The 22,971-nt window shown below is 42.1% G+C and overlaps 1 protein-coding gene across 1 annotated transcript in view; it reads right to left on the bottom strand.

Moving 5' to 3' along the window:
* The window catches only part of LOC131591725 (protein O-mannosyl-transferase TMTC1-like), a 134,561-nt gene that overhangs the window by 45,616 nt on the left and 65,974 nt on the right, over positions 1-22,971 (bottom strand). The window contains exons 9-10 of the mRNA XM_058862711.1: positions 15,311-15,432; positions 2,198-2,362 (exon numbers count right to left, since the gene is read on the bottom strand). Of these exons, the coding sequence (XP_058718694.1) occupies positions 2,198-2,362; positions 15,311-15,432 (287 nt within the window). The remainder of the gene's footprint in view (positions 1-2,197; positions 2,363-15,310; positions 15,433-22,971) is intronic.

The following is a 22,971-nucleotide window of genomic DNA, read 5'->3' as shown; positions in this document are numbered from 1 at the left end:
GCACATATCTCTTGAAAGGTCTGGCCTCTTTCTCAAAAGGATGGATTAGAGTATGAAAGTATCCGGAGAAGACTGACAAGAGGAATCAGAAACGCAGAACAGCTTCCCTGTGAGGAGAGTACAAGACCAGCTGACTTCAGTGTGAAAAGGAGACAGCCTTAGGTGAAGGCACAAGGGCTCAAGGCATGGAAGTGCCTTTATCCTAAGTGACAAGCTGATGGTTACTCACAACTCATTCAGCACACCAGAACTAGGGGACACCAAACTATATGATCAGGCAGAAGGGTCACAGAACACAGGGGGAAATCTTGGTGTGCACACTCTGTAATTTAATGATGGAGCCCAGCTCACAGGATGCTGTAGAAGCCAAAACTATAAATAGATTTGAAAAAGCAGTCAGAGACATTATGGAAGAAAAGTCCATCAGTGGCTTTTAAAAGCAAAAATAGCAAGTAACTCCTGACTCAGGAAGTCTTTAAACTGCAGATTACTGCAAGCTGGGAAAGAACTGGAGAGAAGCATTATTGTTGCTGGCCCTGTTGTCACAGCGCTTTTTTCAGCAGCTGCTGCTGATTGCTCTCAGGGGCAGGCCACAATATGAGGTGACCCAGCAGGAATTTAAGAGTTCTGCCATCCCCTCAAAACCCTGGGGCAGACCTGCCTCCTGGTACTGTCCCCAAAACTCCTGAGCTGAAGAGGGAAGCAGCTCAACCTAGGGCACTGAGCCCTGAGTATAGCTCTGGGCTACCCCAAGTTCCTCCCTGGAGGTTAAGAGGTTTTAGCTCCAGCTCAGAGCTGCACTGCAGCAGTGGCACAGCCTCGGAACTGGGGCTGGCAGTGAACAGTCACACTGCTTAGAATGGAGGCTGGAAGGACAGAGCCCCATTTGTATCCAACTAAGGGGACATATCCTTATCCCTCTCTTCTGACACAGACCCCATAGCACTCCATACTGCCTCTAGAATGCTCCTTAGTAGAAGGAAATGTCCTCCTGTCATCTGCTACAGTTTGACTTCATCGTTCTTAAACATGGGTGACCACAGCTGTGCACAACACAACACATGATGCCTGCAAGTCTGCAAATGGAATTGTCATATTCCCACCTCCCCTTCAGTAAGAGAGTGGTCCACCTTGGAAATCCTCCTACTTTCCTCCAAGTGGCCAGGTTTGGACTGGAGGTGTGTCCCACGTGGATTGCTGTGAGAGTCCAGGCCAGTCACCATGGCTGCTGTGGCTCGAACAGCAAACAGTGTTTGAGGGAGACAACAGGGAACTGAGACTGGCCCAGTGGGTCAGAGTGGTGTTAATAATAGTGCTGAGGCTGTGGGTTTGACCCCATCCCCATATTCACTTGAGAGCTGGACTTGATGATCCTTGTGGGTCCCTTCCAACGCAGAATAGTCCATGAATCATGCAGAGGGAAGAAACCCCAGTTCCAGATTTTTTAAAAAACAGACCCACTAAGAGAGCTCCAACCACTTCAGTAATGTTTCCTGAAGACCAAAGGGTACACATAAAAAATTATTTCATACTTTTAGTGCTGCATAAATTAAACTTTGCTCTGGCCAATAAGTTAGGAAATAAAGCTCAACCCGTGTGCAGATCACCTGCGTTTCTGCAATTACTTCACAATTAGACAACTGCTGAAAGCAGCTGGAGGCAAATGCAATACATTTTCTAGCAAAACACAAAATGAAACAGTCTGTTTCAATGCAAGAAAATACATAAATGAGGTTGTTAACAGAGCTGTTTGGCAAAGAGTAATCAAATAAAATAAAATATGGTACATTAAGTTTGGCACTTCATGGCATTTTATTTTTGTCATTAGAACATTGCTAAAGAAATTTCAATATATTCAGTAGCGTTACTATGGCATTCTGGAATGCTGCAAAAAACTTTTGCTATGTCTTTAGAAACTAAAGTGTTACGCTATCATTAAATCTACAGAATCAAAGTTACTTAAAAACAGCATGTCTTAAAAATGTGATTGTCAGAACCAAAGTTTGTCCATCAGCATATAAACTGCTGACACCAGTTTTTGCACGGTTATCAGAAAACAGAAAGTGTTATTTTATGATAATTAAAATGTTAATTAGATCAATGCATCAATAGCACAACTTTAAAGAAAACTATTCCATGTAACAAACTTACTTTAAACAATATAAAAATGCAAGTATTCTCCTGTGGTCACTCCTACCTGAAAAGGGATTCTCGTGACAGCCAGATTTCATTCTGTTTCACCGTCTTCCAAGAGAAAAGGAGCAGCAGAAAAGCAAAGAGGGTGGGAACAGTAATTCTCCATTTATTTAGCCACGTAGACAGCTTTTTTAGACCATGGACAAAAAGGATGCAGTACCCCATACTGTGAAAAGAAAATAAAAATAAAAAATGAAAAATGTACCAAAAGTTACATTTCAAGTGTCTGATTTATATGCAAGACCATCCAGTACTGCATTTATTATACAATTACAGGGGGTTTTGGACTAATGATATTTTTCTGGGCTAACAAACTTCAATTCAACAGCAGTTTTCCTCAAGTCACTACACAATTTCCAAATTAATCTAAATGATAGACCCAGATGCCAAAAGTACAGTCGCATACATAATACTACCCAGCATAATGGTAGCTTACACCAGCCACAGAAGGCAGCTGCTTTTCTGAACAGCAAGCTAAGAAAGCACCATGTAATAACAGTAATACTGAGCACTACTGGAGCAGTGTGGAAATGACAAGGATTTTAACAGGGGGAAGTCTCTAAACAATCCCAGTGGTGGCTGCTATTAATTCCAGTTTACAAATTGTGAAGCTGAGGCAGGAGAGCGAGTGCTGTAGTCAGTGCTGCTGCAGGAGCAGGTGGCAGAGACCACCAAAAGGCAGAAGTGCCTGTCTGGGTCTTGCACTTGCACATCAAGGCCAGCCTGTCCCTTCTAGTGCCCAGCCCAGAGGAGCTGAGATGTGCTGGCAGATCTTCCTTGCTGCCCTTCCATGAACTGGCACACAGTCATTTCCAGCCCCCAGCACTTGCGTGGCTCTCCATGAATAACCACTGTGGCATTTTCACAAGCCAAATTCAGACTGAAGTCTCACTCCTGAATAAATTTAAATCAGTTCAGTAATTATTTACCTTAATTTGAGGTTTATGTTAATTCCTCCAATGATGTCCCTTCTGAATTAGAAATTCAGTGCTTTTGGTTGCTGTACTTCATAATTGCTAATTTTACTTGTATTTTTTTACAAGGAATTTAAATTTCTATTGCTCAACAAATTTCATTAGCTTATCTAGAACTCTTCAGGTTACTTAGCACCTGATTTAGTATGAGACTTAAAATCTATCTTAGTCCAGGCAGCTATCCCTGATGAAATAAGGGAGCAGAAGGCTCTTGAATAACACTTGAGGACAATCAATAAACAGGGACAAATGCACTTCCCAAACACTGGCACACCTTGAGCCCCAGATGAATCCACACTTAAAAGCAGGCAGGCTGGAGGTAGAGAGATCATTGCACCTGCCCACAGTCTGGCCAGAGATTACAGGCTTTCCTAATCTGTACAGAGACGCTCGAGCAACTTCCCTGCGAGAATGCTACAAGAAAAACTAAGAACAAAATTCCCCTGTCAGAGGTGACCTTGCAGGCAAGCACACAATATGGTGACAGTCAATGTGAAAATCAGAAAAAGGAAAATGTTCCATATTTGAGGAGCTCTGTGTGTGCTTCTTGGCATGGTTTCTCTGCCCTCTTAGAGAGCTGGACACATTGCTATAGCTTAGGATTCCCAGGGATGGATAAGGACAAGAATTCTTCCTTTCACTGAGGAGAAAACCTGCCTTTGTTGTACATGCTGATTAGCACCACTGCATTGTCTCTGGCACAGTACAGGTGCCTTATAGAACACTGAGAGAAGTATAGGGGGAAAATCCAGGGACAACATCAGATTTTCTGATCATTCAGGACTCTTTCACTGCTGTTTTTGAGTTCTCCCAGTTTTCAGAAATGGTTACCTATATATTTATGTCACTCAGTTATGCTTGCACTTTGCTGTAACACATTTCTTGTAGCTGTGCTGTTTGTTCGTTAACTCCTTTGAACATATATATTTATTGCACTTACATTAACTGCAAGCAAACATTTGGAACTATAGAGATGCTGGTGCCAAACAATCCAGCCTTTACAATTATTGAAGCCTACTTTAAAACCTCTGAAAAGCTAATCTCAGTAATAATCCCTCCCTTTCCAACAAGAAATGCCTCAAAAGCCTGCAGATGGTTTTCACTCAGTTATTTTGCCTTTCCTCAATTTTATCCTTCCCTTGGAATTAATTATCTGAAATAAATATTATTTAATTACTTTAGCACAAGGCCATTTTCAAAACAATTTCCCTATACCTTCACATATTCAAGAACAGACCCTTCCTACAGAATCATGAATGCATCCAGAAAACAAAAAATGCAAACGTCAGTGTCTTGGTATTTATGTCAAATCCTGTCCCAGCTGTTGGGAATTTCTGCCTTAGCAGCAGTACTCAGTCTGAGGCACAGTCAGCATCACATTACACCTCCTCCAGATCCTGTGATCTGGAAAACAGAGTATCCACACCAATGTATTAAAGCATCTGTCAAAAAGCCATAATTATATTACTATTGTTTCTTAGTTCCAAAACTGCATGATCTGTCACACCTTACATCACTTGTTTCACACTAGACCCAACAGTCCCAGTACAGAAATTAACTTTATCACAGAGACCATGCCATTTTGAACTAGTGAAGCATCAAATTTGCAAAGATGGGGCTGCTGCAGCAGCAACCTGCCCTGGCAGTCACTGGACCTGGAGAACCCCCACACCCCAGCACGGTTCATCCCCAGATGCAAGTTCATCCCATTTCCCTTGATCCCAACCTCACCAGGCTTCAGAGGAGCCCTTTGAAGCTGCTCTGACTTTTATCTAGTCAGCATCAGCCCGAGCAGTGGTACCCTGGTGGAAAGAGCCTGCACAGGTGAGGCTGCACTCGGATGATGAAGGCAACTTTCCAGGTAATGCTTCCAATGTGTTAATCCTGCTGTGACCCTGCCACTGCCTACAAACACAGAGAACATTTCAAATAGATTTGCTTTTCTTCTCAGAGTGATGGGGGACCTGACTCCATATCAAGCCTTACCACTGTCTTGCCAGGAAATCAGGCTTTACTTACACACACAGAAAAAAAAAAAAAAAAAACCAAACAAAAACAACAAAAAAAACCCTGTCTCAAAAGGACCTTTCATCAAAGAATTGTTAGCCACTTGGAAAACTTACCCTTAAGTACTATATTCCAGACATCTCGGTAGCTAACTGCTACTTGAGGTGCAGGGTTTCAGTTTTGGGGGTTATTTGGTTTCTTAGTTAGCTCTAGCATTTATTTCCTAGAGAGGGAACCATGTCTCCTGAAGGGCTTTTCTCTCAGCATTGCCATACAAGCACTTTTCTGAAATACTCTGTAGCAAAACCAAAACAATGGTAAACAAGCAAAATCTCCAAACCACTTTTCTAAGCCCATTTTCCACTGGATTATTGTAAAACTGCTAAGTTTGTTTTTTGGTGCTTTTTTTGGGGGGGGAGAGGGGTTGGGGTTTTTTTTTTTGGCTTTTGTAGGACAAGCAACAACCTGCTACAGCAGTGAAAAGTCCAAGCCAGCTTGGTCCCTGGGGTCCTGAGAAACAGCTCACCAAATTAACTTGGTACTAGACTTCATGTGGGCTCACAATGAGCATGCATTACAGGAGAACCTGTAACTTCAGAAATTCCAGGATGCAGCAGAAAAGCTGGGCAAATGGACCAACAAGCCAATGGTTTCATGATTCCCCATGGCTTCAGACTCCTGCAGTATTGAAGTGGTACCTTAGGCGTGCCCTGAACTGCAGGGAGGGCCGAGGGCCAGGCAGCCCGGCAGGGAAGCCCTCTGTGCTACTGCCATGTGATTCTGGCAGATTGCACACAGGGAGCTGGGAAATGACACACCTTTTTCTATAATTTCTGTGGTTTGTCAATATTGTTCCACCTCCAAGGAAGTGAAGTGATAGGAGGCACAAGCAGATGGGAATGTGATGGCATATAGACCTTATTTCCAATGGTGCTCTGTATGTATTGCCCTATAGCCAAAACAGCATATACTTAATATTTGCAAACACATCTTGGGTAATTAGATTGCAAATTCAACCTTTCCTTCGGCCACTATGGCTCCTTTCCCAAGGCGAGGCTGTTACTGACTACACTTGCACACAGCTCTGCTCTCCACAGATGAGGTTTCTCCCTTTTTACTAAAAAGTCAGGAACCATTTCACTGTGTTTGGCTCTTGTGGTGATGGCATCTCATCAAATCTGCATGTGCCACAGCCCAGGATTATCAGGATGCTCCGCTGTAGCAAACTGCCTGCATCAGAAACCATTTTACCTCCTCCAGAAATTGCTTGGAGACCTGCTGCTGTGTAAAACTCCTGAAGAGCAAGGCATGTTCTGGTCATGCCTTCTACTGCATTTTTCAAGTTGTGACTGCACAGTGCACAGTCAGAGCAGGCTGAGAGCTGAAATTCTGAGAGAACCAGCCTGGACACCAGCAGCTGCTGTTCCAGCCTTTTCTAACTCGCCCAGGTAGGACTGTAAAAGGAGTTTGAAAAGGATGGGAGAAACTGTGCAGAAAACTTGCTTTCCTCACATTTTTTAATGGTAATTTTGTAGATGTCAAACCTTGTGAACTAGTTGGGGTTTTTTAAAAACTGATTTAATCTCAGCTACATGAATGTAAACTTGGAGTAAATCCACTGATTTCATCAAAGCAGTTACTCCAGATTTCATAGCTCAGCCTAGATAAGAATCCAGACGCATCCATGCATACATATCAGTTTGGGAAAGAGTTGTCTATAAGCAGCCTGTGGAAACATGGAAGAAACACTGCCGTATTCAGGGGCTGCTAATGCAACAAAAGGGATTATATCAAAAGTATACTGAGAGCAGAAAATGCACTTGGCTTCGACATTTCACCCGGGAGGCTCTTTCTGGGCTGCAAAACTCCTTCTTGATTTCCAGCACTTATTTAAGATGACTCCCTTTCCCTCCATAAAAATCAACCCTCACTTCCAAGCTGCTCTGAAGCAAGTTTAACCCTTGTGCTCACGACCAAATGCATGCTCTGCTGCTGCCCTTCAGAGAGCAGCGAGCACAGCCCTTCAGAATCTTGCTGCCAGGCCCAAATGCTGAACACAAACATTCAGATTCTCTGTTTTATAGTTCCCCACAAGCTTCTAAGCCTCAGTACCACACATCTATTACCTGGCATAACACACTTTACGTGCTCCTAGTCTAGCTACTCCAGCTGTGCAGCCTGAGCAGAGGAGAGGCACTGAGAGGAAGAGGCAAAGCCAGCTGAAATGCAGCTTGCAGGCAGGGCTGCTGCTGCAGGGGAAAAGACAGCTCATCCCTGCTAAACTCATCGGCTCTGCTCACACTTCTCTAATGGAGAGTAATTGATTGCAAAAAGCACGCTTGGCATGCCCTGTGGGCTGCTCCTGCCTCACCACAGCAGTCAGATGTGGAAAGGAGCGCTGGCAAAAATAAGCATAGCCAGGGTGGTTCTTTCTGCCCCAAAAAGCACTCTCAGGGACACAGCTCCGGTGCTGAGCAGGGCTGGCAGAGTAGCAAAGATGCCTTTTATGAAAAATGTCACGTTTTTCAAGGTTGAAGCTGCTTGGGCCAGAATTAAATCTGGCCTTTGAAAAAGAATGTTTCCATCTGGAAATAGAGTGTATTCGTATGTGCATGCTAGGTTGCACTTGGGTCATAAAATCATAGAAACATTAAGGTTGGAAAAGGCCTTCAAGATCATCAACCCCATGATCAAAAAAAAACCCATTTTCTGGCCAGAAACTCAAAAGCTGTGACACTTTCTGCAAACTGGATCACCTGGATTCAAACCACTGTGCCAGGTCAGGCCCAGACCTGGGGGTGCACATGCAGGGTTTTGAGTCCTCAAAATTCCTCAGCCATGAAAACTGAAGTGCTGATCTGGAATAACCACGCTCCACTGGCCCAGGTCTTCCAGAAATTCAGAGAAGTTTACCTTGCACTGCCAAGTTTACTGCTGGATTGAGACTTTGCCTTGCACCTGGTACAAGGAGAGCCTAAACTCAGCAAGTTACAGGCTAGATAATGTAACAGAAGTGTCAGCATGGGCCTAGATCAGGTCTAGATCAAACTGCCACCACCGAGTGCTCCAGCAGGGTTTAAATCAGCACTAATTATCCCAAAAAGATGCTGGGGTGTGGCAGATAAACCTTGATGTCCCAACTCTCAGATGAGTGTCCCCTTCTTAAGGGGCAGTTCTAGGCTGCTCTCCCCAACCATCCTTTCTGTTGTCCATCTCCGTTTGACTGTAAGCTTCATCTTGGCTTGGAGAAGTCTTTTGTGTCTAATCTTTTTGTCTAAAGTTTCACTACAGTCAGCACACCTGGGCAAAAAGTTTTGAGTTAACTAAAACATGGTATTTTTCAAAGGAAGATGTGAGCATTAAAGTATCAAAACTTTCTCAGGCAGATGGGACTAGAAGGGGAAAACCTGTTTAAAAGTCATGTTTTGGACTAATGTCCAAAGGCAAGGAGGATGTGGGGTGTGTCTCTGTGCCACAGAGTAAGCCAGCAGCATTCACTGGTACTGAGTTTTGGAGACAATGGGAAAAACATTGTTTAAACTGCCTGTCTCTCAGTAAGGATGACATGGAATTGATATACTTTTTCTTGGTCACTAGAGATTTTGAAAGACTTCAGGAAGATCATCAAGCTATAATATTTAACATACAAAAAAATCCCACTGGAAAAAAAAAACAATCCCTACAGCTCAGGAGTATCAGTGTGACAACCAAGAACCAGCAACATACTTATACTGAGCCTGCTGAATAAAATATCACATTTTCACTGGAGTTAAGCAGGCTTTTCCTGGAATAAAGTCTGCAGGTCATAATACAAAGACATAGCAAATTATAAACACTGGAAGAATATATCTAACTTGGAAAGGTACCTTATGAGTTAGTGCTAAGACTTTGTCACTGGCTCTAAATTAAAAGCTCTGCAGGCCTATATTAAAGATACTTAGACATGATCAGCTAAGTAATCAAAATGATTTACCTCCACTAACAGTGTGATCCTCTAGGCAGAACGTGATGCAATTAGAGAAAATGCAGGAACTTTTCCTTATTAGAGAGAAAATACGGACTAGAAATTAATGATTTCACTAACCCTTGAATAGCTATTCAACATTTGGACACATTTCCCCTTCCTTCAAAAAAGTCACGTGACAAACAAACCCCCTTCATTAGAGTCTTGAGCCCAAGATTTCTACCTGAAATATTTATAGGTAATACAGAAACTTTTCAGGTTTCTAATTACTATATGAATTATGGAAATAAAACAGTTTAGAATGAGAAATCTGACATAATTCCACAGGGATTCCACTGAAATTTCCCTAGATCTGATATACTTCAGTGGAGATGAGTCTGTATGCTACAGTATTGATTTAAATACTGTCATAACTTCTGGAAGTCTATAATCGGAAACCATTTCCTATTCAATTCCATCAGAACTCTCAAAAAACTCCATGTAAGAATATTATCTATTACATTTCACAAGGCATCATCTTAAGGCCAATGTATTACCTTGTAAATAAGAATTCCACTTTTAATCAACATGTCCAAGTAGATTACTTCCACAAGATGACATTAATTTACTATTTTTAAAACCAATATCTTTACCTATCTCCATTATTTTCAAGAGCAGAATAAATGCATTTGAAGGTTTTCCTCTAGGTTAATCTATAATAAAACCAGAAACCTTTCCACTATGGCCATTAACACCCACAACTCCACAAAAATTTAGTTTTTTCCTGTACATGCCCAAAACACAACACATTTCTCAAAAGCGTGTTTTAAATTTAGTCAATATAACACAAAACAGCAGACTAGACCAAACATGCCATGAGCTCATCTTTTTCAGCTTTGCAGAATCATTTTCGTTTTTATTTCTACAACTTTATTGCCTTTTGCCAAAATACATGGCACTGGCATCTCAGCATTTCTTGCCTTCATTAACAGAGGTTGGCTGCTTCCATTTCTCCTTGAAGTGTTTCACAGGGACAGGGTAAGCCTCCAAAGGTAGGAGCTTAAGTTCAGACATGCATTTACATGGTAGCTGCTCCTGGAATTTAGCTTGCCTACCAGGAGTTATTTCTCATTTATTAATGAGAATACTCTCTCTGCCCCCTTTTGAAGGGCAGAGTGGAGTTATTATCCCTTTTTCACAGATGGGAAAGTAGAACTGGGGTCACTTGCCTCAGCTGAAGTCCCAACCACCTCGCCTCCAGCCACGAGCCACTTTGCAGAGTGCTGCTCAAATCAACACCCCGCAGCAGGGACAGCAATCCCTCACAGAAAAGAGGGACTCAGCTGGGGCTGCAGTCTGGCCTATTGCCATCACATAATGGTCTCCCATTTCACTCCCTGTGCCTTCAGGTCTGCACCTGAATCACAGGGAATATAATCCAGTTCACTTCTTTTGAACTTTGGCTGCCCCCAAGAATGAACTTTGAACTTTGAATGAACTTTTTGAACTTTGCCGTGGCCCCCGCAAGAACTGTTGCTCTACAACAGAGCACGCAACAAAATCATGTCTGTTTCAAGTAAATGGAACAGGTGTAATTTGGATTCCATATGCAAATCCCAAATGACTTGTGGATTTAACTTGAAAACTGGGAAAATGCTTAATTGTGTCATTAAATTGAGATCATGGAGAAGATAAACTGGCCCTACGGAGCCAATGAGACTTTCACTGCTGACTTCACTGGGTCAGTGTTTGACTCCAAATGAAAAGAGAAGCTTCTTCTGTAAATCAGATCATCCTTTACAGGATCTGATCTAATACTCAAAGAATTTGGAAAGGCAAACAGAAATTCAGCTCCTGGTGAACTTGTAGCTTCAAATGACAATAAAGAAAGGAGTGGCATAGGAAACTGTAACCCCATTGCACCACTGGTCTTTAGGAAAATAAAGATAATGTGGAGTATGTAACACACTCCCAGAAAAGAAGCACTGGTAAGTCCCATCCCCAAGTGACTGCCTTGCAAGCTCTGAGCACTTCTGCTCAGAAATTATCAGGTTCATAAAAGTTACAGATAAGTCCACCACATACCAGGTTCCTTTCTTTCCCCCTCCAATTACATAAATTAATAATGTTTGGGATTACACTAGTTGGAAAAAATGCATTAGCACAAAGCATTAAAAACATGCTCTATACAAAGGCAAAAATTCATATGGGTCCCTGTTTTGCTACAGCATGAGGAAAACCATTTACCACAATACGTTAATTTCTTGAAAAATACAAGTGTTCTTTTTCCTGTATTCTGGCTTTTTTGCAGCTTTTAAGATAGATGGTGAAGCAAATGCCACCCTGTATCAGCAGTGATCTCATCTGCTAGTATTGTCAATTAGGGCTGCAACATCAACCCTTGATATAGTGAGGAGCTGGCAAAAAAACCCGCCAGCAACCTGTAATTGCCTGTGCTGGGAAAGAGTAACTGTGCACCCTGCAACCCACTCACTGCAATATCCACCAGGAATGAGTGGCCATAAAAATGGGGCAGGTAGCACTGGATTGCCTATTGCTTTCAGCAAATTGGAAATAACCCACGGAGCGATGTTTTGGTTGATTTGTTGGTTCATATGAGGCTGTGAAAACAGCTTAAGTTGTCTAGCTACGACACAAGAGCTCAGCCAGGAGCCACAGCTATCAGGGTAGCAGTGAAAGAGGAGGAAAACACAGAAATTGCTCCAGTAGGAGAGGTCTGATCTGATGAGGTGAGGGCAGCCCCTGCTCTGTGGGAATGTCAGGAGAGCAGGCAACTCCTGGATAGCCCCAGAGTCTGCACTGCTTCTCCTGTTTCTGCACAGTAAAGGGCTGCACCGAGGAAGAGCTGCTGCTCCTGAGTATGAATTGCTCACAACTCAGAATAACTACCTGCACTCAGTCATTATGCATTTTCAAACAATTACACTGTCTGTGGGGTTCTGAGCAGCATCTGCATCAACATTTTGAAGAGGGAAAAAACTGTAATTTAAGTCTTTCACTGATTCAGCTTTTTAAGTGATGCCACTTTGGAAAACTGGCCTAGAGAACTGTATCCTGTTCATCACTCCCTAGGTATTTCACACCCTTTGCCCTCCTGAAAACAAGTTTTCCCATCTTACATACAAGAAAAAACAGAAACAAACCAAAAACAAGCAAGTAAAATCAAAAGTTAAAAGACAATGAGTTGTTTTCCAATGAAATTTTTCAAGATAATACTATTATTAAAAATTCCTAATTTAAACAAGTTAGTGCTTGTAACCTTCAAATGAAAAATAAATACAAGAAATATTTTCTCCAAATATTTCTGTTTAGCTGACCACAATTAAAGAAAACATTCAACCATTTTGACATAGTTTGTATGCTTCTCCCCGAGGCAGGGCTGCAGACAGAAGAGGAATTGTTCCAAATACTCATCAATCCCCAGAAGGCAAGGCCCATCCACATAATTAGACACAGCAAAAGGCTTATTTCTTTCTTCTTTCTATTTATAATATCTTTTACATAAATCCTTGGGTCCTTACTTAATTTTTATTGAAAAGAAACTGCTTGACATTTTCCCCAGGTACCTACTGAGCAATCCTGAATTAGGACTTGAGGCTGTGACACACATACACCACTGTCCCATCCATAAATATGCAAGTGTCACATCCATAAATATCAATAAAAGGCTATTGCTTGAAACAGAGATAGGATGTGCCTTCCAGCACAAGCCCAAAAACATAGATCACCAAATCCTCTTCACCTCTTTGAGGACTTTTGTCAAAATAAAACTGCACAGCAACCTCAGACTTGCTGAGACCAAACCCTGTAGGATAGGAAACCCCCTTTTCAAGATGTAACTTGAGAAAACTGCTACAGGCTGTTCTAAATAAAGAACACAAGCACTTCCTAAAGCCATCGTTACTAAACTGCCATCCTCCCAAGGGAAAAAGCAGAACAAAACAAAAACACATTATTTTTGTGCTGCCGTAGCCATGAATTTTAGAAGTCCCCCTCACCACCCCTGAAATTTTGGATCTGGAGGACGCAAGAGATGCTCAGCTCTCTCCAGATCATTTGTCGAGAAAGTCCCCACCTTTGCCATGCACTGCCAGGGTTTGCCTTCCCTTTTCATGCCAGCTACCTGCCAGTCTGGGTTAAGAGCAAAAACCAAAGCTTACAAAGCAGGACAGGAGTGATCTGAGCCAAGTATGAGATCCAGGGACTCTGACACAGACTTACTCCAGAGTAACCATTTAATCCTTCTACCTCAGCCTTTCTCACTGAATTAAAAAAAAAAAACAAAAACTATCAATCACCTACTTTGTAGGTCATATATTTGCAAAGCCCTCAGGGAGATGGAAAGCATTATACAAACTATATGCACACATGTTAACACTGATTAATTTTCTCTGTGCAAACATACCCTTTTTTCTTCTTCATTGCCCCTCCTCTCATTATATCAGCAGTCTCATCTGGAGGAGGACGAGGAACTGCTGACAGCTGAAGTATTTTCCGCAGTTGTTCTTTTGAGATTCAGAAATGCAACCACTCAACACAGCCCTGTGTTCAGCTGACTGTTTCCTTAATAGCTTTGCTCTTTCATGTGTTTCCTCATTTTCTGTTACATGAATTTAAAGCAATCTGATTTCCAAGTTAATTTGAAATGATCCCGGATCCATTAGTTGAGGGTATCATTTGCAAAATAACTCTGAGAGACAACTTTCACTCGCTATACTTTCAGATGTACCCTCAGAAAACAAAGACAGGGCTAGCGATGTGAATAAAGTCAGCAGAATTTGACCTAAAAAGCATGTCTGTGTACAGAGGCACAGGGATACAGCCTAACTGCATAAAAGCCCTGTAACACATGCAATAGCTCCTCCACAGCCTGAGGTTTACACCAATGAGCAGCATTTTTGCGACAGTGCTTACACCAATGACAATCAGAATATATAGAGTTTTTCAGAAGACTATCTGTAAGCATTTTTCTCAGGATGTTTGAATGCACAATTTCTGAAAAAAATAATTTAAATGTTTTATGGAATAAAATTTCTGTTTCAGTTGTCACAAAGGAACCCAGGTTGAAGCTGAGGACTTCTGTTTTGCCATCAGCTCCGCAATGGCAGTTTCCATTAGATATAACAGAGGCCACCCCCCTGCACCCAAGGGTAGAATTGGGATCCCTAACTTGCAGCATCCACTCATGCTCATGCATGGAACAAACTGTACTGGCACAAGTTTCCCAGAGATGTTGTGGAATCTCCCTCTTTGGACATATTCAAAAGCTCTTTGTAGCTGGTCCCAGGCAACTGGCTCTGCTTGCCCAGGGGATTTGGACCAGACGACCTCCTAAGGTCCTTCCCAACCTCAACCAGCCTGTGTTTCTGTCAAATGGGCAATGTTCTGGTGCACCTTGGATGAATGGCCTCTGACTGCCAGTGCAGCCTCTGGTCTGGGTACTGTAGAGATGTCCCAAGTAACACCTCAAAGCTGTCCGTGCATAACTGCAATTGGAAGCACCCAGATGGCTGAAGTGACAATTGTTAGAGGCTGGAAGCTGAGGGGAATTTCAGAGCACTGGCTGGGGGATGGAGACGTGGCTGGATTTTCCTCCTCCTGTTCAACAAATGCAAATCTCCACTCTGAGATGTGTGTGCAATCAGCAGCTCACAGGCAGGAGCCCATGTGCATATTCCACAACAATCCGGGAGCCTTCTGAGACAGAAAATGTCTCTTGTGTATTTACTGACCACCTAATGGAGTGGGAAAGCTGAACAAGAACCCAATAAAAACATGACAGGCTAACTTTCCAGCTGCAGTCTTTAAGATAAAATCATTAAGGAATTTAATTTGATAATGCTACCAAGAAAAAGAGTCTTGGAGGACAATCCTCAAGAAACAACACCTCACCTCTGTATTGAGCTGTGTCAAGCACACAAAAAAAACCAAAAAACTTTGTTTAAAGAGAAAAGCAAGGATTTTGAGTAGCAAAATCCTCCTGCCAAGCAATCTGCTCTCAGCTGACTATAAAATCTCTCATGCTGTAACGCCAAAACTCCCGGGCAGAGAACACACTGACTCGCAGTATAATGTTTGCAGTAGTTAAAAGGGAAGAAGCAATCATGCCTGCTTTCAGAAAATGAGATGGTGGTCTCATTAGCAAAAAAAATTCAATTGCAATAGTTACCTCGGCATGTAAAGGACTCGCTCTGCCACCACAAATCCCACCCTGAAGAAGAGGTTGCTGGCTGGGATGAATGGGAAAACCAGGAACAACAAGCCAACCAAAACTTCTTTGTGTTCCAGTTTCTGCAATAATACAAAATTAAACAAGTATCAACTAAAAAAATCGAACTTAATTCACCTCTAACTTTCCCCTTTCTTTTGAGGGTCATAAAAAAGCAACTTAGATTAACATTTGGTATGGTTTTTTGCATTTAAAAGAAATTTTTACAAGACACTAGTCTTTGGTCTTTATGCACTCCTGGTGCATCTAATATGCCCAGAAGGTGTGCAAACACTACCCACTGTGTCTGTTATTACCCTTGGTATTTTTTCCAAGGTCAGCTCTATCATATACATGGCACAGCTATCAGCTAAGATAGAACTCATGTTAGTAATATGTAAGTGTAGAGTGAATGCATACATTAGCATGTCTGTGACAGTGTGACTGTATGTAAGTACACAAATGCACATCACATACACACAGACTGCTGTGCTCAGTCCTAAATGTTTATAACATAGAAAAAGTCACATTTTGTGTAAAGAAAACTAGCCCCAAGTGATACATTAATACAGTCATTTTATCTCTTTCAGGGAAAATATCTACACTTGAAACGATACTTTTGCACACAAGATCTCCACACTCATACAGAGGCAAAAATTTGAGACATGCTGTATGCTAAAATTAATGTTTTTCACTTGAGCTCAGTTAATGCCCTCCACTTGTACTCACTTTAATGCTCGCTCTTTGAGGAGAAATTAAATTACCACATGCAATTCAAACCAACTGTGATACATGGGGCCAACACAGGCATCTGGGGATGCAGCGGCCACTCATCCAGCTATGGAGAGACCCAAGTCTCCTGAGCAAGCTAAGCTTCAGGTTTAGCTCCAGCCCAAGAGGGTAAATCAGCTCTTGCTTCTCAAAGAATAACACCAGGATAGAAGTGAAGCTTTAGGCCTGTTCAATCACCCAGGCAGACATCTGTGCTCTCCTGGCTCACATACTGCTTCTGTCTGCAGACATCGCAAGACGCTTTGTCATGCTTAGAAACAGATGCAACCAGAATCACTTAATGGCTGCAGCACTTTCTAATTGTTGTGCGAAATTTCTCAGTTTTGGAGAGCAAATTGACTTCTCTTTGCCGGAGGGAGCTACGTTTAGAAACATTGAACAAGATTTCTGAGTAGAGAAATGGAGCCCAATCAATGATGCGGGGCCAAGCAGTACAAACTGTCTTGCTTTTGCACAGCTGCAGACTGCAACAGCAGTTACCACTGGTCTAGACAGTGGCTGAAATTCAGAAGTCCTACTACTAAAACATATCCATCCTATTCTATGGGAAAGACAACAAGTCTTTTCGACAGGTACCAGAAGCAAGGGTACGAGTCAGGAGGCTCTGATGTCGCTTCAGAGGAGCTGAACCACAGGACCACAAAGAAGTGCACAGATTTCTCCTGGCTCAAAGAGGAATCATGAGGCAGAGAGAGGAGTAGAATTCACGTCTCCAGACTTCTCTACCATATGTGTTTTAAATAGCACCACAGTTATCTATGGTACTTCTATCATCCTCCTTTTCAGTATCTTGGATTCACAGTTACTAGTGCCTACATGCAGTCACAACAGCATCAAAAGTACATTGTTCTCAGAGCTGAAGGAGGCATCAGTCCATAAAGATGATGAGCAAAGGTGCCTGGTAATTACAACAGAAAATTGAATAGGAAAAAGAAAAAAAAGGACTAAAAATTTCTTCTCAACTCTGAATTAAAATTACCAGTTCTAGCTCAGTTTCAGCTTCCCTCCCCACCCAGATCTGGACATATACTCCATTTTTCTCCTGCCATTTGACTCTCCCTTCCCACTTTGTCTGACCTTATTATGGTGCCCATCTTCTGCCACCACTCTGCCCCAGGGGTATGACACTGAAGACCCTAAGGCACAGCAAGGTAAGTTGGGCCTAAGGGAGTGTACTGCTGGCAGATACAACATTCTCAGTCCCCAAGATACACAGCTGCTTTCAACCAAGCCAGCCATCAAATATTTCTCCAGCTGTTGATCACTAAATCAATAATTGGGAAAACAACCTCTAGTTAAACATCTCTAGGAAGGACATGGTGTTATTCAAGGCTGCAGCATTGCAGATAAGCAAAGGAAACAATGCTAGAGAAAGACAAATAAAACTTGTACTTCAAATGGGAAAGAGGAAAATGTGGGAATTAACTCAGCTGAAGGATCAAGTGGATCTGTATACCCTTTTTCTCCTCAGAACAAATCACAACTCCATTCTAATGCCATTGAGGGCTGCCAGCTCAGTCCCTTGGGCAGGGCTCAGAGAGAGAAGCCCAGCACACACAGACCAGCCTCACAGAACAGCAGAACCCTCCATGGTGCTCCTTATTTCTGAAATAAAAAATACCTGGCAGTGCCCTTCTTAAAGCATTCCACTAAGGCAGAGGCTTTTGGGAAGAGCTGGTCCTCGAAGGCCAGGCTTCAGCTGGCTTTGTGCTACGTGTGGTCCTGCCCGTGAGCCAGTCGTAGGGCTGCAGGAACAGAGGGCAGCAGGAACTCCCTCTCAACACAAGCCATAGAAAATTCCCTCCATATGATTTTCTAAATAAAACAAATCCAACCTATACATGACCTGTTACATTTTCCAGGCAAAGAAATAAAATAAATATTAGGACCATTTATTTGGTTTAGCTACTTTGGTCTTATGATCCCACTTGAGATAGTTCAGCTAAAGGTGTCAGAATCAGCATCTTTCAGGTGCCCAGAGCAGTAGTAAAAGCTTTTAAAGAGTAATAGGCAATTTTGTTTGTCTTCTTTCTCCTTAAAATAAAATAGCTAGGACTAGAAATTATAGATCACTGCATTCTTTTTACAGAGAGACAATTCCTTTCCTCTTAAAGACAGTGCTTTCTTTTGGAAATACAAAGCTTGTCTTTTTGTGACTGTAGTCTCTGGTGGGGAGGAATCCACAAACATGTTTGAATTAATTTTAGAATGATTTCTCTTGTCAAGGACAAACTGATTCAAAACATTTGTTATAGTAAATAGTGTGGTGGGAGGGAGGAGTTTTGAAATTCACATCTAACTCATTACAATTAGGCCTTCATTCTATTGTAATAAAAAAACCCCACCAATAAAAACAACAAACTTTCTGATTTTCTTTTCATAGACTTATCAAAGAACTAAAGAAAACTATTTCTCCCAAGAGCAATGCAAAAAAGTGTCCCTCTGTCTCAAACAGAATATCAAAGAATCACTCCAAGGTCAAAGATGATCAATACAGCAATGACTCTCAAAAACTGCTTCTGTAGCAATTGGGGGGGAAAGGAAGAAACTCTAGAATTTGCAATTGAAGAACTCTTTCCATTTTACATATAAAACATATTCCTGAGCCATAACTATTTCCTGACTGCACTAAAGCACAAGTCTTCTGCAAGGCAGAGCCCTCTAAGTGTGAGTGCAGGAGTGGCACAGATTACTTCAACATCAATGTCATAACTATGGACTTGCATAAGCCCACTGCAAATTCCTTATTTTTCCCCTCAAGGAAGCACGGTCTGAGGTGCCAGATCCATGAAGTCTGCACTGTGCTGACAGGACTGATGTTCACATCACCTGGCACCTCCAAGGGTCGAGGCACTGGAAAGCAGAGCTGTGAGGACAGCATTTCTCTTGGCTGCACTAAGCTGTACCTCAGGGAAGACAGCAACTGCACAAACAAATCCAAGCAAATTCCATTGTGTTCTGCCTCTTAATGTTTCCAAAGGTGTTTGCATGTGCCTGCCTGTTTGATGGGAAGGCAATCAAATGGGTTTAATTCCTTCCTCTGACAGTTTTTTTTGAGAATGAGGCAAGTGTCACCTCTCCACCGTTTAGATCCAACAGCTCCGTGAAGTAAAGACCTCCTTCCTACCAAAGGCATCGATCCTTCTGACAGTGAGCTCTGGATGGCCCATTGCAGACAGTGAGATGTTATGCTTGGAACACCTGACTGCACGTGCAGAAAAGCTGCATGCAGGAAAGTTGGTAGAGCAGGGCTGTATAAAGCAGTGATTGCTATTACACATTTTCAAACGCTTGCAGCCCTAGGATGTAAGTGCATTATCCATCAAAAGACACACAGACTCAAAGGAGCTGCATGACTCTCTCTGCAGACCACAGACAGAGGATGGCACTTCTTCAGTTTATTCCTAACATCCATTTGTACAAACCCTTAGTGCAGACTACACACAACCCTACTTCATCTACTACCGCTGCACCACTCTCTTGAGAAGCCACAAGTGGCTCAGCAATGTGACTCCTCACCAGCCTGCATCAAACCCCTGGCAGTATCTCACCTGGCAAGAGGTCAGCATCTGCAAACACCCACTCTTGCACTTTCCACATATACAGCATTAAAGATAAAAGAGATGGTATAGAAGCATGTCAAATTCACTCTCCACTCATGCATAAGGTGATAAAAAGAAAGCATTAAGTTAATCAGGAATTAACCTTAGGGACTGATTCCTTCAAAGGAAAAAAAAAAATCTCTGTAGTTGAAAAGCTCACAGAAGCACTGGGTGTTTCCAAGTCCCACCTCTCTGTGGACACACAGATGGGCCATGGCAGAGCTGTACCATGCTCCGTGTGCCATCAGCATGGTCTCCTTTAGGTCACCAGCAGAAACCTGGATGGGACACACACATCTTTATCTACTGTGACCAAACAGGAGGCCACTGTGGAGCTGTAGTTATTTCACTCTGCTGCCTGTACTACTGCTTCCAAGTGAATGATGCCAAAAGTCGGGTGTCAACAGATGGTCCAAAATACTCAAGCATTTGGTAAGAAAAAGGTAACTTACCAGCTTCAAAACTGACTCAGACACCTGTCTTACTAAGCTTGCTCCTAGAAAAAGAGCCACAATTTCTGTAATCACTACACTTTATTAGGAGTTTAATTTTTTCATCTCATTATAGAAAAAAAAATTTAAATCAGCATCTTCAGTAACACCAGCTACTTGAATGCCAGGCTTAGTAACTCGCTCATTTCCTAAAATAACTAATTTTTTCTTGGTGATCATCTAGTTTTGATAGAAATAGCCATGGATTTCTAATGCTATTTTTATAATCACTGCTGACTGCTTAGTAACTACCTGACACACTGATACTATTGCAAGTATTTGGCAACAACAGAAACTATTTTCCAGTTCACCAGTGGCAGCACCTATTCAGGAACTGGTGCACAGGTAAACCAGTCAGAATCTGACCCCAAAACCCTTGAAAGGAGCACTGGCTTCCTCACCCAGGATTATCTGGAGAGAAATCCTTGGTGCACCTCTCAGACCACCCTAACAAGATCATTCATTCTCTGTTTCCAGAGGGAATGAAGTCCTGATCGGTACCAGGTAAAACAAAACATTTTTCAGGAATGCTGAAAATTCCTAAACTCTTTATTTACACGAGAACTGTGGGTGCTCAACACCTCTGGAAATCTGGCTTTCTGTTATGGAATTAAAGCAAAGAGCAATTTCCCATTCCCATAACAGGGCACAGATATATATTCCATAATATGTCACGTTTTATATTAGTATCTTAAGGGTAAAATTTTGATATCTACTATTTTCTTTTTCCCTGTAGAAGCCTGATACCCGTCCATTCAGTTGTGTGTTTATGATCTTTCTCACCCAGGTTTCTGAAATTTCCTTAAGATATAAGCTCATTTTCCCAATCCTTAATCTCTGTAACCTCTAATTCCACTTGACAAGCCAATTTGAGCAGAATGAAGAAGCACACAAATCTTCGAAAGAGAAGTGGAACATTCCAAAAGGAAATAGGAAAATCAACAAATTACTCCAGGAATAAGAACAATCATTTTGACCTTGTGGTGGCTTTTCCCTCTTCCCTTTCATTCTGTGACTGCAGGCTGCTTGACTAGGTGAGGAAAACAAAACAAAACATGTAAAATTCAATGCACAAATTTACATAAAAGCATGATCTTTGGAAAAACAACTCGGTTCATGGTGAATTTTCTCTTAAGAGGGTAACATGGAACAAGAGGAGCCGAACAAAAAACAAAACCCTCAATAGCTTGGCACCCCAATGTTTAACTAAGGCCAAGTAGCCACCATGAGCAATCATTACCTCTCTCAGCTGTAAATTTCTCGCTCCTCATTTCACCTACACTCTCCTGCTCACCCCTACTACTGTGCCATTCCAAAACCTTTCAGCTCTGAGTAGGTCTTGAAATACTAACTCAAATCAGAAGAAGAAAATGGCAGAATAAAAGGAGTAATTCAGCATTAATATGCTGAAAATGGCAGAACTACCTGCCCCCATGATAATTACCTACACCACCCTGCAGGCAGTAAGAGCCCATTTGGTGAGATGCTGAATATCTTCATAGTGAGCCAAATCAGAACTACTTCAAGCTGTGGTTTACCCAGAGTACCACGCTCCAAACCTGTTATTTTCAAACATCTACCAAGCAAAAGAAAATCTGATGCAAAAGGTATTTTGACAATTCTTGTGTTTGCTTTTTTAATCCAAAACAGCAGTCACATACAGACCAAGGCAGCTTTTCCCTTTAGCTGGAGTCTGTCAGCTGGCACAGCGAGCTGCCTGGGAAAGCTTCCCTGCTCCTTCCAGCCCCACCAGGGACCCACACACAGCTGATGTGGCTGCAGCACTCAACAGGGCAGAAACACAGCCAGCGAGCTCGGGGTGCCTGAAAGGGGCTCCCCCCTTCCTCCAGATTTCACTAAACAGAGACTTTCTGGCTTATTACTCTCTCCCTGCAGCAAATATTAACAACAGAAGCAGCACAGAAAAAAGCTTGCTGCTAAGGATTAAGAACATCAGTCCTGACCTTCTCTCTATGTGGAAGGAATTCAAGTGGCCCTCAGGAAAATGAAAGCAGGATTTATTTTAAATGGACCTTTTATGGAAATGATTGTGGTTTCTAGCTTGTCAGATAGACTCCATCAATAAATAGCCTTATTCACCTTGCTGTGCCTTTGAAGCAGGTATTGTTCTGGAAGTGTTGTGGCATATAAATTTTGCTAGGCGTACTTTGTAACTATGCTGGTACTACTGTAGAATATTATAAAAGGCAATTGTTCCCCAGGAAGGTCCATAAGCTGTGATTTATTAATGAAATGCCAAACCTGGGAAACGAGGCAAAGGTCTCATGAGTGCAGGGTAAAGTAAATAGCATGACAGAATACACACAGCGAGTGCTAGCAGAAACAACAGAAACATGCACACAAAAAGAAGATGCAAATGCATTCCTCTCCTGGATGGTACTGAACGTTGCCAGCTAAGAAATTCAGTCTGAAAGTCACTGAAGAATATGCTCAGATGATATCCATACATATAATCCACCAGATAAATTGCAATATGATGCCAATTACAGCACGAAATAAAGTCATCACAATATGGTATAAAATGCCTTGTCTTGGCTAAGAAGCACCATGCAGGGAAATTCAAAAAGGCAGCATCACCTTTAAAATTAGAACTGAAATAAAAAACAACCAACTGTAGCATATGAAAGATCAGGATAATACATATGTCAGTCACATGTAATGAATATAACCTGAAAACCATCACAATTTCCTGGACCATATGTAGCCACATCACATA

This window comes from Poecile atricapillus, chromosome W (genome assembly GCF_030490865.1).
Source record: "Poecile atricapillus isolate bPoeAtr1 chromosome W, bPoeAtr1.hap1, whole genome shotgun sequence".
Classification (NCBI taxonomy): Eukaryota; Metazoa; Chordata; class Aves; order Passeriformes; family Paridae; genus Poecile; species Poecile atricapillus.
This window is presented reverse-complemented; position numbering and strand designations above follow the sequence as displayed.